Source organism: Dendrobates tinctorius, unplaced genomic scaffold (genome assembly GCF_039654945.1).
Source record: "Dendrobates tinctorius isolate UK_male_01 unplaced genomic scaffold, ASM3965494v1 ptg000028l, whole genome shotgun sequence".
Classification (NCBI taxonomy): Eukaryota; Metazoa; Chordata; class Amphibia; order Anura; family Dendrobatidae; genus Dendrobates; species Dendrobates tinctorius.
The window spans coordinates 50,232,009-50,246,700 of NW_027361696.1; the positions used below are offsets into that span (position 1 = coordinate 50,232,009).

At 48.8% G+C, this 14,692-nt stretch overlaps 1 protein-coding gene across 1 annotated transcript in view; it reads left to right on the forward strand.

The window, feature by feature from the left end:
- The first annotated feature begins 3,278 nt into the window (after nucleotides 1-3,278).
- LOC141085373 (basal cell adhesion molecule-like) overlaps nucleotides 3,279-14,692 on the forward strand; it is a 36,852-nt gene continuing 25,438 nt past the window's right edge. The window contains exons 1-2 of the mRNA XM_073570670.1: nucleotides 3,279-3,414; nucleotides 6,896-7,020. Coding sequence (XP_073426771.1) covers nucleotides 3,354-3,414; nucleotides 6,896-7,020 — 186 coding nt within the window. The 5' untranslated portion in view covers nucleotides 3,279-3,353. The remainder of the gene's footprint in view (nucleotides 3,415-6,895; nucleotides 7,021-14,692) is intronic.

The window sequence follows — 14,692 nt, forward strand, 5'->3', positions numbered from 1 at the left end:
GGCAGGATTGGAGACATTGGGGGCAGGATGGAGATGGGGCAGTATGGCGATATTGGGGGCAGGATTGGAGACATTGGGGGCAAGATGGAGATGGGGCAGGATTGGAGACGGGACAGGATGGGGCAGGATTGGAGACTGGGCAGGATTGGAGACTGGGCAGGATTGGAGATGGGGGCAGAATGTAGACGGGGCAGGATTGGAGACATTGGGGGCAAGATGGAGACAGGTCAGGATTGGAGACATTGGGGGCAGGATTGGAGACATTGGGGGCAAGATGGAGACGGGGCAGGATTGGAGACATTGGGGGCAGGATGGAAACATTGGGGCAGGATTGGGGGCAGGATTGGATACAGGGGGCAGGATTGGCGAACAAGGGGGCAGGATTGGAGATACAGGGGGCAGGATTGCAGACACTGGGGGCAGGATGGCAGACACAAGGGGCATGATTGGAGACACGGGGGCAGGACTGGAGACACGGGGGAAGGACTGGAGACACGGGCAGGATTGCAGGTACAGGGGGCATGATTGGAGACAAAGGGGGCAGGATGAAAGACATGGCAGGATTGCAGGTGCAGGGGGCATGGTTGCAGACACAGGGGCATGATTGGAGACAAAGGGGGCAGGATGAAAGACACAAGGTGCATGCTTGGAAACAGGGCAAAATGAAGACATAGGGCAGGATTGGAGACAGATGGAGCAGTATCATGGGGCAGGATGAATATGATGGAGACAGATGGGGAGATCATATGGGGCACAATGGATACTCATGAGGGTGGGATGGGAGAACATATGGCTGAAGCCAGGAATGAGACACACAGGGGCCAGGATGGGGGATATTATTACCATAGGGGCTAATTAAAGGATAGTATTACTGCAGTGATGTGTTTATTCTAGTTTTTGAGTATACTGTTTTAAATGGGGGGGCAGTCCTGTTACTGTGTAGAGTGATACTATGTTGCCTTTTTTTCTTCATGTGATGTAATGTAGAAGTTGGGAAAAAAATAAGTAATGTGTTCTGCAAGTGGAGCTCTAGATAACTGTGTTATTTCCTGCAGAGATGAGCCCTGGCTGGAAGACGTGATGGCGATCTGTGCTGGATGAAAGATGAAAAGCAAGGATGAAGGACTTTACCTAGAGACGTCACTGGTGAGTTAGTGTGTTACCTGTACACTGACACTATACACTGTATACTATATACAGAGGTCCTGTGTATAATGTCACCAGTGATCACTGTATTACCTGTACGTTATATACAGAGCTCCTGTGTATAATGTCATTAATCACTGTATTACCAGTACACAGACACTGGATAGTAAATACAGATCCCCTGTGTATAATGGCACTTATGGCGATAGTATTGTTTTTTTATTACTGATCAGTATTGTAGTATTCAGTCACTATGTGGTGGTAATATGTGGTGTGGACATGGTGTTGCGGTATTTGTCCCTTGTATGTGCTATTATTTGGTCACTTTATGGTGGTAATATTTGGTCTGGTCATGGTGCGGTGGTATTTGTTCCTTGTATGTGATATTATGCGGTCACTGTAGTAGTAATATATAGTCTGGTCCTGGTGTGGCGGTATTTCTTCCTTGTATGTGGTATTAATTATAGGTCACTATGTGGTGGTAATATTGTGTCTGGTCATGGTGCGGTGGTATTTTTCCATTGTATGTTATATTAATGGTCATTTTAAAAATTGAAAAATAAACACAAATGTACCTAAATTGTATTGCATATTTTAACAAATATTTAATAGGTTACAGTAGAGTAGAGCTTGGCCAAAAGTGTCTACAGTGTTGTGATGGCGGCTTAAAAAATATTTTGGCGGAAAAAAAAATCTGCCGGCTATATGTGTGATCTGGTGATGGGAACTGTTAATGTGTGATTGGTGAGAAGTGGAGTTTTCCAAGAGAGGGCGGTGGGATTGTGGACAGTTTGAAGTATGGAGGTGGGGCTGGGGTGGAGTCTTACGGGGGCCTCGAAAATTTTCCCAGTATGGGGCCCCGAAATTCCTAGTGGCAACCCTGCCCATATGCTGCAGCAGTTCAGGAATGTGCGGAGTGCGGACACTGGACAGTATGGAATGGATGGATCCTCTTGGTCTGGCCTGCCCTGCCTGCTCCAGGTGAGAGTACTACCAGAGCTGAGCAGGACTGAGAAACTGGGACTGAGGGGCAGGCATGATTTTGGGGGGCTCCTGGGGTGGGAGAGAACTGAACATGGCAGGCCTGATTTTGGGGGGCTCCGTCCTGGGGGAGAACTGAAGCATTATGGCCTGGCTGCTCATGAATGGGGGGCCCCTGGCCTGGGAAGAAGGGAAGCATGGTCTTGGCTGCTCATGAATGGGGGGGCCCTGGGGAGAAGCATGGCTGCTCATGAATGGGGGGGGCCCTGGGGAGAAGCATGACTGCTCATGAATGGGGGGGGGGGCCCTGGGGGAGATGCTTGGCTGGTCATGAATGGGACGGCTCATGGGGGGGGGGGGGGGAACATGAATCGGGCGGCCTACATAGGAGAAGCAGCATAAACTGGAGAGCCACATAGGGTGGTGAGAAGCACTATGCCAAAAGTAGGGGAGAGCATTATGAAACAAAGGGAAACGGGGGTGCCTATATATTACCTATCTATATGTTTACGTAACTTTGTTGCCCTATGAAGGACGGGGGGACATTTCTTGCACAGGGGCCCACTACAGTCCGTGTCCGCCCCTGCATCAGTTGTTTGGCCTTGGTGGCTTCTTATACCTTTAATGTGTATTAGGATCTTATGGCCTTCAGTTCCAGACGTGCGGGGCTTATTCCCATCTCAGACCTTTACGTCACACCCACAAGACACGTCTGACAGATCTGAGTCCCGACTTCCACTAGATTCATGTCGCCAAGAATGGAGAGGTGACCGCGCCGTGCGGCCCACTCCAGCCACTCGTATTGGGGCAATCATTCGACAGTGGGGGTCACATGGCTCAATCCACAGGAAAATAAGAAAACGGCGACTTAAACTAATTTTAAAAATAAATTAATAAAATATTTTTAAAAAAAGTTATGACTCTTGAAAAATGACTCTGAAAAATTGCCAGTGCTGAAGGGGTTAAACGAATGTCCTCATGTAGAAAGGCAAACAACAGCCAGAAAAAAAAGGTGAACATTTTCACAAAATCCCCTACAACCCGTTTCTCTCATGAAGAAAATGAGCACCGACCGCGCAAGGCGTCCTGGACAGATCTGCCTGGTGACAAGTGACGCGCCTCTCTGTCCGCGCTCCCATTGGTCGGGAGGAGTCTGAGAACTTGGTGAATTTTCCCTGCGTGTTCCGGGAAGTGGACAGTGTAATCTCACGGCAGACTCCACCAACATGAGATCGGCAGTGTGTGCGACCTTCCTGGCTCTGCTCTGCGCCATATCCAGCCCTGCAGGTGAGAAGGAGACGAGCTCAGAAACGTTTTAAAAGTCCTTAGAAAACTTTTGTAAGTGTTGATGGTGACGTATGATTTCTGATGACGTCATCTTACACTGTTGAGATGTGATCAGGGTAGTGTTGAAGGGAAACTGATCACTTATTAATTGGGGTCTTTCACTATATAACAGTCTTAAAGGGGTGTTCCAGTGATAAGAAGTTCTTGTGTCCCTTTAAGTGAGGGGGGTCAGAGATTCTGTGTGCTGCCCGGTCCCATATCTGTGTAGTGTCTCTGAAGTGTCTTGTGGGAGATTCCCCACCCCCAGAAATCCAGGAGGGGTCCTAACATCCCCTAGTGGGGGCACTGGAGCCTTGTCCTCGTGAATGACATACGCCCCACGGAGACTTCTAGACTTTTTGCTTCCCGGGGCATCAAGTAAAACGCCCTTTAGGGGAATTTGCCCCGAAATTCTGCTCATTGGAAGGGGCAAGTATATAAGTCGGTCTCACCTCATACCCGGTGCATCTCGGCGCCTCCTAGGGGGGATCGAATTCTAACATGGAGGTGCCTCTCCCAAATAGTCACACCAACAGGCCCCTTCTGCTCTGGCGGCATCTGGGGCAATACTGGACAGGCCAAAGAGGTGGCAAGTGAAAAATGGGCTGGCTGGCATGATTGTTCAATAGACTGACTCCGCCTCTGTGACTCTTCATGTATAATTTGCATGCAGTGGCAGTTTTAGAGGATCATTCCCAAGATCTATAGGACTTACTGATGTGGGTGGTCCAACTGCTGGGATCCCCATCATTCCCAAGAATGGGGCTAAGGAACCCAGAAATTGGGGCTCTGCGGAGTACGATTTGTGGGTTCCATTTTTAGGATCTATGGGGGCCTCTGGACAGAGGTAACTTTATAACATTGGAAAAACCCTGGGGAGGAGGGAGTTAAAAAGTGACAACAGCTAAGGTGCTGACATGTCCCGCCTCCTGTAGTTGTCAGCTTTCTTCTCTCTTCACAGGGCTTGGGAGGGTAAGAGGCTGAATTCCCCCCCCCAGTTCAAGGTAAAGTCATGTGACCTGAGGTTGTTTTTAGTGAGTCGCAGCGCCCCCTAGCTGGGGGGATCATTTTGGCATTTGTATGGCGTATCTAATATAAAGGGCGACTAATTCCCCTTTAAATCGCCCCGGAGGGTCTGCAGCCCGGATGTGGGGAGTGCTCTGTGTGTTTTCTCCGGTGATCATCTGCTGGGGTTGGGCGTGCCCCTGTGTGATGTCATGTGTCTTCCTGTTTATGCCAGGCTCCGTCTGGCCTCGTCACGTGCCCTCGTTTCCTCTTCTATAACAATAGCTCATCTTCCTGACCTAGGGAGTGTTCACACTAGCAGATCGGCTACATGTCAACTGATCGGTGCTCATTTATGATCCTGATTGGACAGGACGCTCATCTCATTGGTTTTATCGATGGTTGGCAGCCTATTTACAATGAACCTTCCAAAAATGGTCCCTAGATAAAATTGTAACAAAACCCCAGCTGTGAGAAGTCATACATCTGTAGTCGTTTTCAGCCTCTGACTGTAAACAGGAATGGGTACTATCCATAATCCGCCGGGTTCTCGCACCAGATGTTTGGTATGAAAACCTTTCACAGGAGGGAGCTGCGTTGACCAGTTTGGACGCTACCAGGTGTGCAGAACTGGACATGTCTGATCCACCTGGGTGGAGCCATCAATAGCTCCACCCCTGAGGTCCAGACAGTGAAAGTAAGGCAAACGGAGGGACATAGCCAGTGGGTGAGTCCTTCTAGTGATCATGACTCTTGGTCCCAGATCCTTTTACGTGGACTTTCTTGAGGTTCAGACCCTATTCTAGAGGTGGTACCCAGCATGTGGGACTGTAAAAAAAACAGTCTCTCTTCACTGTTCCATATTGGGTACAAGGATGCCCCCATCGGGTCTGAACTGCATAGGAGTTAGATGATATCAGCAGTCCATAGTTCTCTGCTGGTCAGGGAGGTCTTACCTGGCAACAGACTGTGTGGGGTCCAGATATTACAAGAGTACCCAAAAATGTTTCTATCTCCTATTGTGACTGGTGCATCCTCTATCAGCTGCATATTACCTATCAGTGTCATCCTGCCTCTGATGATAATGAGACTGCTGAAAACTTCCGGATTACAAAACAGTCCTAGTGGCCAATGTGAAAATCGCATTTGTCTTTTAATAGAGGGTCATAATATGGGGAAAAATACTAATATTAACAGCTTGTGGTGTAAAGTGAGGGCTGAGAACATCAGCCGCCCTGGATGAGACGTCCCTTTCAGGCCAGTGCCATTTATTTGAAGTCTCCTTCTCATAGTAAATTTCCTTTTGCGTCCCGCGAGCTAATCCTCCACCTACAAAGAGCCGACATCAGACTAGTTCTGTTCTCTTTAATTCCACCTCATCACTTGATCTACAGAAGGTGCGAAAGACCCCCGCCGGGCCGCGGCCCCCTCCGGGGACGATAATATTACCAGGCATGTAAGTCACCGTGAACATGAGAAGATCCCACTGTGACTGATATTGTCTGCAGAGAGGACGGCGACTAAATCCGCCACCGCCGCCGCTTTCATCATCCGCTGACAGGTAGCACGGCAGTCAGGAGTCATTAGTGCTGGGATGAAAAAAGGTCAGCAGCCCAACGTATCCTATAGATCTGCCATAAATAAAAGCGCAGTCTGGACAAAGGACGGTTCCACTGATCCTACAGCAGTCCTCTTCCGTCCTCGGTACACAGCTCCGCCGGATACACAGGCATATATAGCTGCAGAAGCAACAACCCATTTTACCAGTGAGAATGGGGAGCCTGACGGAGCCCCTTCACCATAAAGAGGAGTATAAATCTCTATGCCGTGAGCGCCCCCTGGTGGTGGAGGCAGGAAGCCACAATTGTATTAGGCTGAGTGCAGACGGACTTTTTGGCCCTGCGTATTTTTCCGCGCAGAATGGAAGAAATCCGCAGGTCAAATGACCTGCATTTTTCCTGTGGATTTCTTCAATTTTTCATGCGGTTTTTGTGCGGTTTTCCACTGCGGTTTTCCCCCTGCGGATTTGGTGACAGGGGAGATGGAAAACCGCACAAAAGAAGTAACATGCTGCGGATTTTGTACCGCAGGAAAACCGCGCGGAAAAATCCGCAGCGTCTGCACAGCGTTTTTTTTTTTACATTGATTTTAAGGCTACTGTACATCACAATGCAGAAATGCAACGTTTCTGCGCAGTAAAATCCGCTGCGGATCCGCTGCAAATCTGCATCGTGTGCACACGGCCTAATGTAGCTCGGTGCCAGAAAAATGGGTCTCAGACCCCAATATCGACATCTTAAATGATCCACATAGAATTTTGGACTTAAAAATGAAACCAGGAACACTTTATAATCTTCTACTTGTAAAACGGCGAATGTCAGCCTTGTTTCTGATAATAATGCATTGATGCTAACAGAGGCGTCTTTGTGTCTTTCAGCCCATGCCAGACTGACCATCTCCGGGCCGAAGGAGCCCGTACTAGAGGGCGATGACGTGACCCTGGAGTGTCTCTCAGACGACGATTCTGACATGGGGAATTATACATTTGAAAGATACACGACAGTAAGTACATGAGTGTCACAGGGCTCGTGGTAGGTGGGGATAGGAACTTACTGGGCTTGTCCATCTATGAGCACCGTGTCTTCTGACTTAAAAAAAATTGAATCAAGGGGGAAACATATATATTAATGGACGCATTACTACTGAGGCCGGTGATTGATAGCAGCAATCACCTGGATAGGTTGGGAGTAGTCACTGGAAAACTCCTGCGTGCATACATTACTTATCCTGTATTATACTCCAGAGCTGCACTCACTATTCTGCTGGTGCAGTCACTGTGTACATACATTACATTACTGATCCTGTACTGATCCTGAGTTACATCCTGTATTATACTCCAGAGTTGCACTCACTTTTCTGCTGGTGCAGTCACTGTATACATACATTACATTACTGATCCTGAGTTACATCCTGTATTATACTCCAGAGCTGCACTCACTATTCTGCTGGTGCAGTCACTGTGTACATACATTACATTACTGATCTTGAGTTACATCCTGTTTTATACTCCAGAGCTGCACTCACTATTCTGCTCGTACAGACACTGTGTACATACATTACATTACTGATCCTGTACTGATCCTGAGTTACATCCTGTATTATACTCCAGAGCTGCACTCACTATTCTGCTGGTGCAGTCACTGTGTACATACATTACATTACAGATCCTGTACTGATCCTGAGTTACATCCTGTATTATACTCCAGAGTTGCACTCACTTTTCTGCTGGTGCAGTCACTGTATACATACATTACATTACTGATCTTGAGTTACATCCTGTTTTATACTCCAGAGCTGCACTCACTATTCTGCTCGTACAGACACTGTGTACATACATTACATTACTGATCCTGTACTGATCCTGAGTTACATCCTGTATTATACTCCAGAGCTGCACTCACTATTCTGCTGGTGCAGTCACTGTGTACATACATTACATTACTGATCCTGTACTGATCCTGAGTTACATCCTGTATTATACTCCAGAGCTGCACTCAGTATTCTGCTGGTACAGTCACTGTGTACTTGCATTACATTACTGATCCTGTACTGATCCTGAGTTACATCCTGTATTATACTCCAGAGCTGCACTCACTATTCTTTTCTTCTGGTGCAGTCACTGTGTACATGCATTACAGTACTGATCCTGAGTTACATCCTGTAGATCTTTTATTATAAAAATAAAAAAACATAACAATAATAATAACAGAAACAAAACGAAAATATCAGCCAGAAAAAATAATCTGTATAATGAACACTGGTCCAGCCACTCATTCTCTCCTGTCACACCTATTATACAGAATAATAACTAATAATAACTAACACCTTCTGGTCCGATCACCAAACAAACTAATAACAAAGAAATAGAAAAAACAACAAATAAAATAAACAACAGCAAACAAAACTATATACATACTTTGTGGTTATTTTATTTAAAAAGAAAAAACTATACAAATGTATACAATACTAAGCTATTCACCACCCCACACTCCTGCATCTCATGCCTCAGTCCATGTCCAACGTCCATAGGCCAGATCAGGCAGTGCCAGTTTTCCTCGAAACACCCCAGTGTCCCATAAGGACCCGTTACATTTAGCGATGCACCAGCGATCCCGACAACGATACGACCCGGTCAGGATCGCTGGTGCATCGCTAAATGGTCACTATTGAGCTGCCCAACAGGCAGATCTCACTAGCGATGCAGCAGCGGTCGGGGGTCATCACTTACTTGTCACACGCAGCGAGGTTGACGTCTTCTGCCCGCGTCCATGGAGTCGCTCGTCGGCGCCAGCATGAAGCCGACGATGAGAAATGGACCAGGCCGATCTCGCGTGATCAGCGATATCCAGCGGGGAGTCGGGTCGGAGGTATTGCGTCACGAAATCGGTGACGCTTTAGCGATATCGCTAGCGATCTCACTATGTGCGAAGGGGGCTATAGTCCCACAAGATAAACCCACCTCCCCCTTTTCCCACCTCCCAACCTAACACCTACACCCAAATCTATATCCCTATATACAATATATACAGCAGCACGCACTACAATAACCAAAAAGCCTAAGTTCGGTGCCTGCAGCCCTACATCACTGTATACTGATCAATCAAAACAAAAACCCACCACCAGGAAAGGAAATGACCTGACTATGGCACACTAAAAGAAAAGCCCCTCCAGAGGAGAGCGGCCCTACGTGTGCCCAGCCTCTCATACTCCAGAGAGTGCACCTTCACCAGGTCACTGAGTATGGTCCTAAACACATCGTCCACTGGGAGGACTTTCCGTTGCGTCGATACTAAGCACCGTGTGTTCCACGTGTGATACCTAACCACTGCGCTAACTAGAAATAAGGTGCAGCGGTCCCAACCACCAAGGTCTCCGAATGCTCCATAGGCCCATTCCACATAGGAGAGACCGGCCAGCCGGGACCAGCCAATGGAGGCGCACACCCTGTTGTAGACCTGTGTTGAAGGGACAACGAAGCAGGAAGTGGTCCATGCTTTCCAGCACGGTACCACAATGCTCCCGAGTACAGTTCCTATCCTCAGAGCTCTTACACTTGAGATTGTCCCTCACACACAGGTTCCCATGGAAGCAGCGCCAAGCCAAGTCCCAAAACTTCGAGGGGATCCTGATAGAATTCAGAACATGCAAACCCACCCCAAGATCCCGACTTGGGCAAACTATGAGCACCAGAGGCCTCTGAAAATGGGTTCAACAGAACCCTATTGTCAAGGAGTTTTCTTGGGAGAGTCCTGATCTCCTACATTCCCAGACCCCATCGGCAAATTACCTTCAGAACCAAGGTAGCGTAAGCCAGAAGATGACCATGCAGTGTGCGAAGATCCTTCATTTGCCCTCCCATTGCTGGAAGAAAGGCTGAAACCATCCCCTACATGAGAATACCCACAGAAGAGCCCTCTCTTTCCAGAGGTTTGCAATCTTAATCTTAATGAAGGTATCCACAAGGTATACCACGGGGTTGACCATACCCAACCCTCCTAGTCTCCTCTTGACCAGGTTCAGTCTATTCCCCCATAAGAGTTGGAAGAACAAACTGTAGATCCGAGTCAGTAAAGGGAGCAGGTAAGTTTTGATCAGGTTTACCCTTTTCCTTAGGGTCAAAGGCCAACCCTTCCATTGGTTCACTTTCTAAGTGGCAATCTCTAGCCTGCTGTTCCAATTTTATTTGGGGTAATACCCTGGGCCAAATTCAATGCCAAAGACTTTTGCAGAGACTTTGGGACCTGGAAGAGTGTCCAAGAGATCAAACCTAGGATCTCCTCCTCCCAGCCAGAGACTCTCACACTTATCCTGGTTGATCTTGGACCCGGATGCCTCCCAGTAGCGATCTAACAGTGACATCATCGGCATACGCCACCACCCTCATAGTGGCTTCCGGTGCTGCCCGGTCCTTCCCAATCCCGGCCAACGGTCCATGCTACATCCTCCTAAGAAGTGGGACAATCGCAAACACGTACAGCAGTGGCTCAAGGGACAACCCTGGCGAACACCAGATCCAACCTCAAAAGAGCTGCCAATCCAACCATTCACAAGCAGGAAACTCTGACCCACCGTACAAGGTCTTAAGCCAATCAACAACCCCCCCCCGGCAAGCCATATCTCAGAAGAGCAAACCGTGATTAACCCGACCAAACTCTTTTGCCTGGTCCAGTGACAGCATGTACCCCTTCCAGTGACCAGCCCTAACCTGCTCCACTGCCTCTTGGACACAGAGCACAACACTAAATGGGCTGCGGCCTGGAACAGAGCAATGCTGGGCCTCCGAAAGGGGTCGGGGTGCAATTTTCACCAGCCGATTAAACAGCAGACCCCTCCTGTCTCCATTGAGAAGCGCTATGGAACGCCAGTTGTCAATGCAATATGGGTCCTTACCCTTTGACAAGATGATCAGAGCAGACCTCCTCATTGACTTTGGCAGAGGGCCCAAGGAAAGACACTCATTGAATACCTCAGTCAAGAGGGGAACCAAAGCGTTCTTAAAGGTCTTATAGAACTCGGATGTTAAGCCATCTGGACCAGGTGATTTTTTTTTTTTTTTTTGGGGGGGGGGGGCAAGCCAACAATCACCAACTTAACTTCCTCTTCCCTGATCATCTCTGTCAAGAGAGGGGTCTACCCCTGGTTCAGGGATGGCTTCAGCCAGGAAAGCAATCATCTCATTCCAATCAAGATCCCTCTTCCCCAAGAGGTGCGAGTAGAAGGATCTGACAACCTCCAGGATCCCTGATCTGGATCGCCTCTGGGACCCCACAGTGTCGACAAGTCCGGTAACCACTTTACTGTTCACTGACACCTTGCAGTTTCTGTACGGGTCGAGCGAGCGGTACTTCCCGTAATCCCTCTCATAAACCAAAGATGCATGTCTATCGTACTGACACCTCATAAGCAAAGATTTCACTCTGGAGATCTCGTGACTACCTCCATTTGAGACAAGATGCTTGAGTTTCCTCCTCAGACCCTGATACAGGCGGTACCTGCTCAGACTCCTGAGGCTTGAGAGCTGGCGGAAGAATCTCGCCACCCTTTTCTTGAACATCTCCCACCACTTTGACTTACTACTACAAAGATTCAGTAAGGGTACCTGGCTCTGAAGAAAATCCTCAAAGGGCTGTCTTATGTCTGCTTCTTCCTAGAGAGACAAATTGAGCCTCTAAAAGCCTCTTCCCATCCGGAGGGTCTCTGTGACATTCAGAGAAAATAAAATGAAACAGTGGTCGGAGAATTCCACCTCAACAACAGACACTGCTGAAGAGACAGCTTCCTCCTTTAAATAAAACCTATCTATTCTGGACCTACAGATACCTCTGAGATAGGTGAACACTTTGTGGCCTGGGGTGTGCCGAATGTGCACATCCACCAGGCGAGCCTCACTAGCTATACTATTAAGGACGACTCTATCATAAGTCAGCTGGTCTCTGGAACCTCCTTTATTTTGGGGCCTCGTGACAGTATTGAAGTCCAAAGACAACCTACCGACTTGTAAAAAGGTAGGGCTTGAACCTCATAAAGAGACACTTCCATTCCCACTTAGATTGTGCACCATAGATGTTAATGAGCCAGAGCTCTTGTCCCTTCATGAGGACATCTAAGATCAGGTACCTCCCCATTTCTAACTCAATAACCCTTCGGCATTCCACCAGTGTGGTAAAAAGGACCGCCACTCCGCTATACTGCTCCCCCGCAAGAGACCAGTAGGAGGGCCCGAGTCTCCACTCCCACTTAGCTTTAAACACATCTGCCATGTTTGGTAGCCTGGTCTCTTGCAAAAAGTAAATGACAGCTTCAACCCGACTGAGAAAATCAAAGCTCGCAAACCTAGTTGTATTTGACTTTATGCTGGCAACATTAATGGACACCAGTGTCTACAGAGTGGGTACCGCCATTATTGGTGATTGAGTTAAATGTCTTTCTTCTTCCCACTCCCCTTATCCTCTGCCTCAGAGGAGAAATCCTTCCCCCTCTTTAATGTGAGACGGAGGTGTCCATTCCCACGTGTTTTTTTCTTGTTATCATCCTCGTCTCCGGATTCTGGGCCAGTCCCTCCTTCCAAGGACCTTACATTCCCAGAAGAAGGAGACTCTACACTCCCTGTAAGCCCCCAACTTCAGCTTCCTCCTCAGAGGAAGAAATGTTCTCAAGGGCTTGGAACCGGTTAGAAAGACCAACTAGAGGGGAGTCAGTTTTTCCCTCCTTGGTCAGAGCGGGAGAGGATGTTTTATCTCCCTTTTTTCTCTTCTTTTTGGTGCCGAGCTTACGCTTGTCCTCTAGCCACTGCCTATTATCCTCATCCATACTTTCACAATGGGAGGATTCGGAGGCAGTGGCTTGTGGATCCTCCTGACCTCCTCATCCAACTCATCATCCCTTGGGGCCTCAGCAGCAAGACTGGCATCCAAGACAGGGGCCACCTCAGTAGCCCGGGGCTTGCCCAGCTCCCTTTCCTGTCTGTGCTTGTCTAGATGCCTCAGCTGGGCAGGCGTCTTTTTATTGCTTTTCCGCCTTGGCCCCTCAGCTCCCTCACCCCTGCTAGTCCCTTCCCCAGCAGAATCTGCCTCACGGCTTTCTCCCACCGGGGTCACGACTGCATTAGCGAAGGAGCGAGGACAACGGCTGAATGGGTGACCTAACTCACCACACAGGTGACACCTAATCTTGACACAAGATGCAGCAAGATGGCTGATATCCCCACACAATGCACATTTCTGCACAGTGCAGTTTGCACTGAAGTGTGTGGGGTCACCGCACCTGGATGCCCCTGATAGAAGACCTGGTTACAATCCCTACCAAGGAAGGCAGATGATGGAATGTGGGCAACAGTAGTACCTGAATGCTTAACTTTTACCATAAACGTTCAGGCCCATGACCAGATACCAAACTCGTCATGGTTTTTTCTTTGGCATCTTTACCACCTCTCCTGATCGGCCAAGCCACGTCATGATGTCATAACAAGAAAGCGACTCGTTACAAGTCATCACGGTCACTTTCTTGACTTTGTTTTGGCGAGACACCGCCTGAATGGCAAAGTCTCACCAGCCACGCTCATTTTATGCCAACTCTTAATTCGACCAGAAGAGCTCAAGCCTCTCTGGCCGAACAAAGCTAACATCAAATTCAGGTGTGGAATAGGGATGTATCGAGGCATAGATGTCAATTGCTTTGAAAACCATCTTCAGCAGGAGCTCCACAACCTTAGACCTTGGAGGACATGCATCACTGTCCCTCCACCGAAGATAGACCACATTCCTACGCACACTACCCGGCCGGCTGTTGAGAGGGACCACACTGCATGCCCCTTTTTGCTCTCGGAAGGCCCAGAGGCCATGCCTCTCTATCCAGAAGGATAGATCAACCTCTCTACCATTAGTGATCTCTCTCCCTTCTTTAGAGCCTCCAGGAGACGCCTCTGCAACATGCCATCCCCAGAGCCCGGAGACGAGGAGGGCGCCCTACTTCCCCCAAAGGTGACAGTGACATAATTCGTGATAGGTTCTGCCACCACCTGGGGGGCAACCGAAGGGGCAACCGGACCAGTGACCACATCAACACAAACAGTATCACTATTACCCACCTCTATAACACCTTCACCCTCTACCAAACCAGCAACAACACCACTAGACAAAGAAATTTCCCCATCCACACCTCCCATCACATTCACTCCTGCTGGACCAGTGACAACATGAGGTGGCATTTTGACCTCCTTCATTAGGCACAAGGGTCTCAGTCTCCTCCACAGAACTGGAGGCGACCTCACCCCTGGACTTACGTGTGCCCTCCGTATCATCAGTTGATATTTTCCGTTGATTTACTGTTGATACCAGGCGCCGCTTATCGCTTATATCAGGATCTTGCTGACCAGCGGCGCCAACACAGAATAGAACTTTGGGAGGACCGGAACTCCCATCTCTGGCAACCCCACACACTGAGGTCGCTTCTCAACTTAGTGATCAGCGGCAACAGTATTTAGAGGCGCCAAAGCTACTGGAGCTGCCCCCGACACTGGGCCGCTCACCCCTCCCACTGAGGAGCGCATCACAGCATCGTGGCCTGACCGTATGCCTGCCGCCCTCACTGTCCAGCCTCTCGGCTGATGCACCTGCTGCTACATCCCCGCTACTACAAGCAGAGACGGAGCTCTGCGCCTCACTACGTTGCTTTG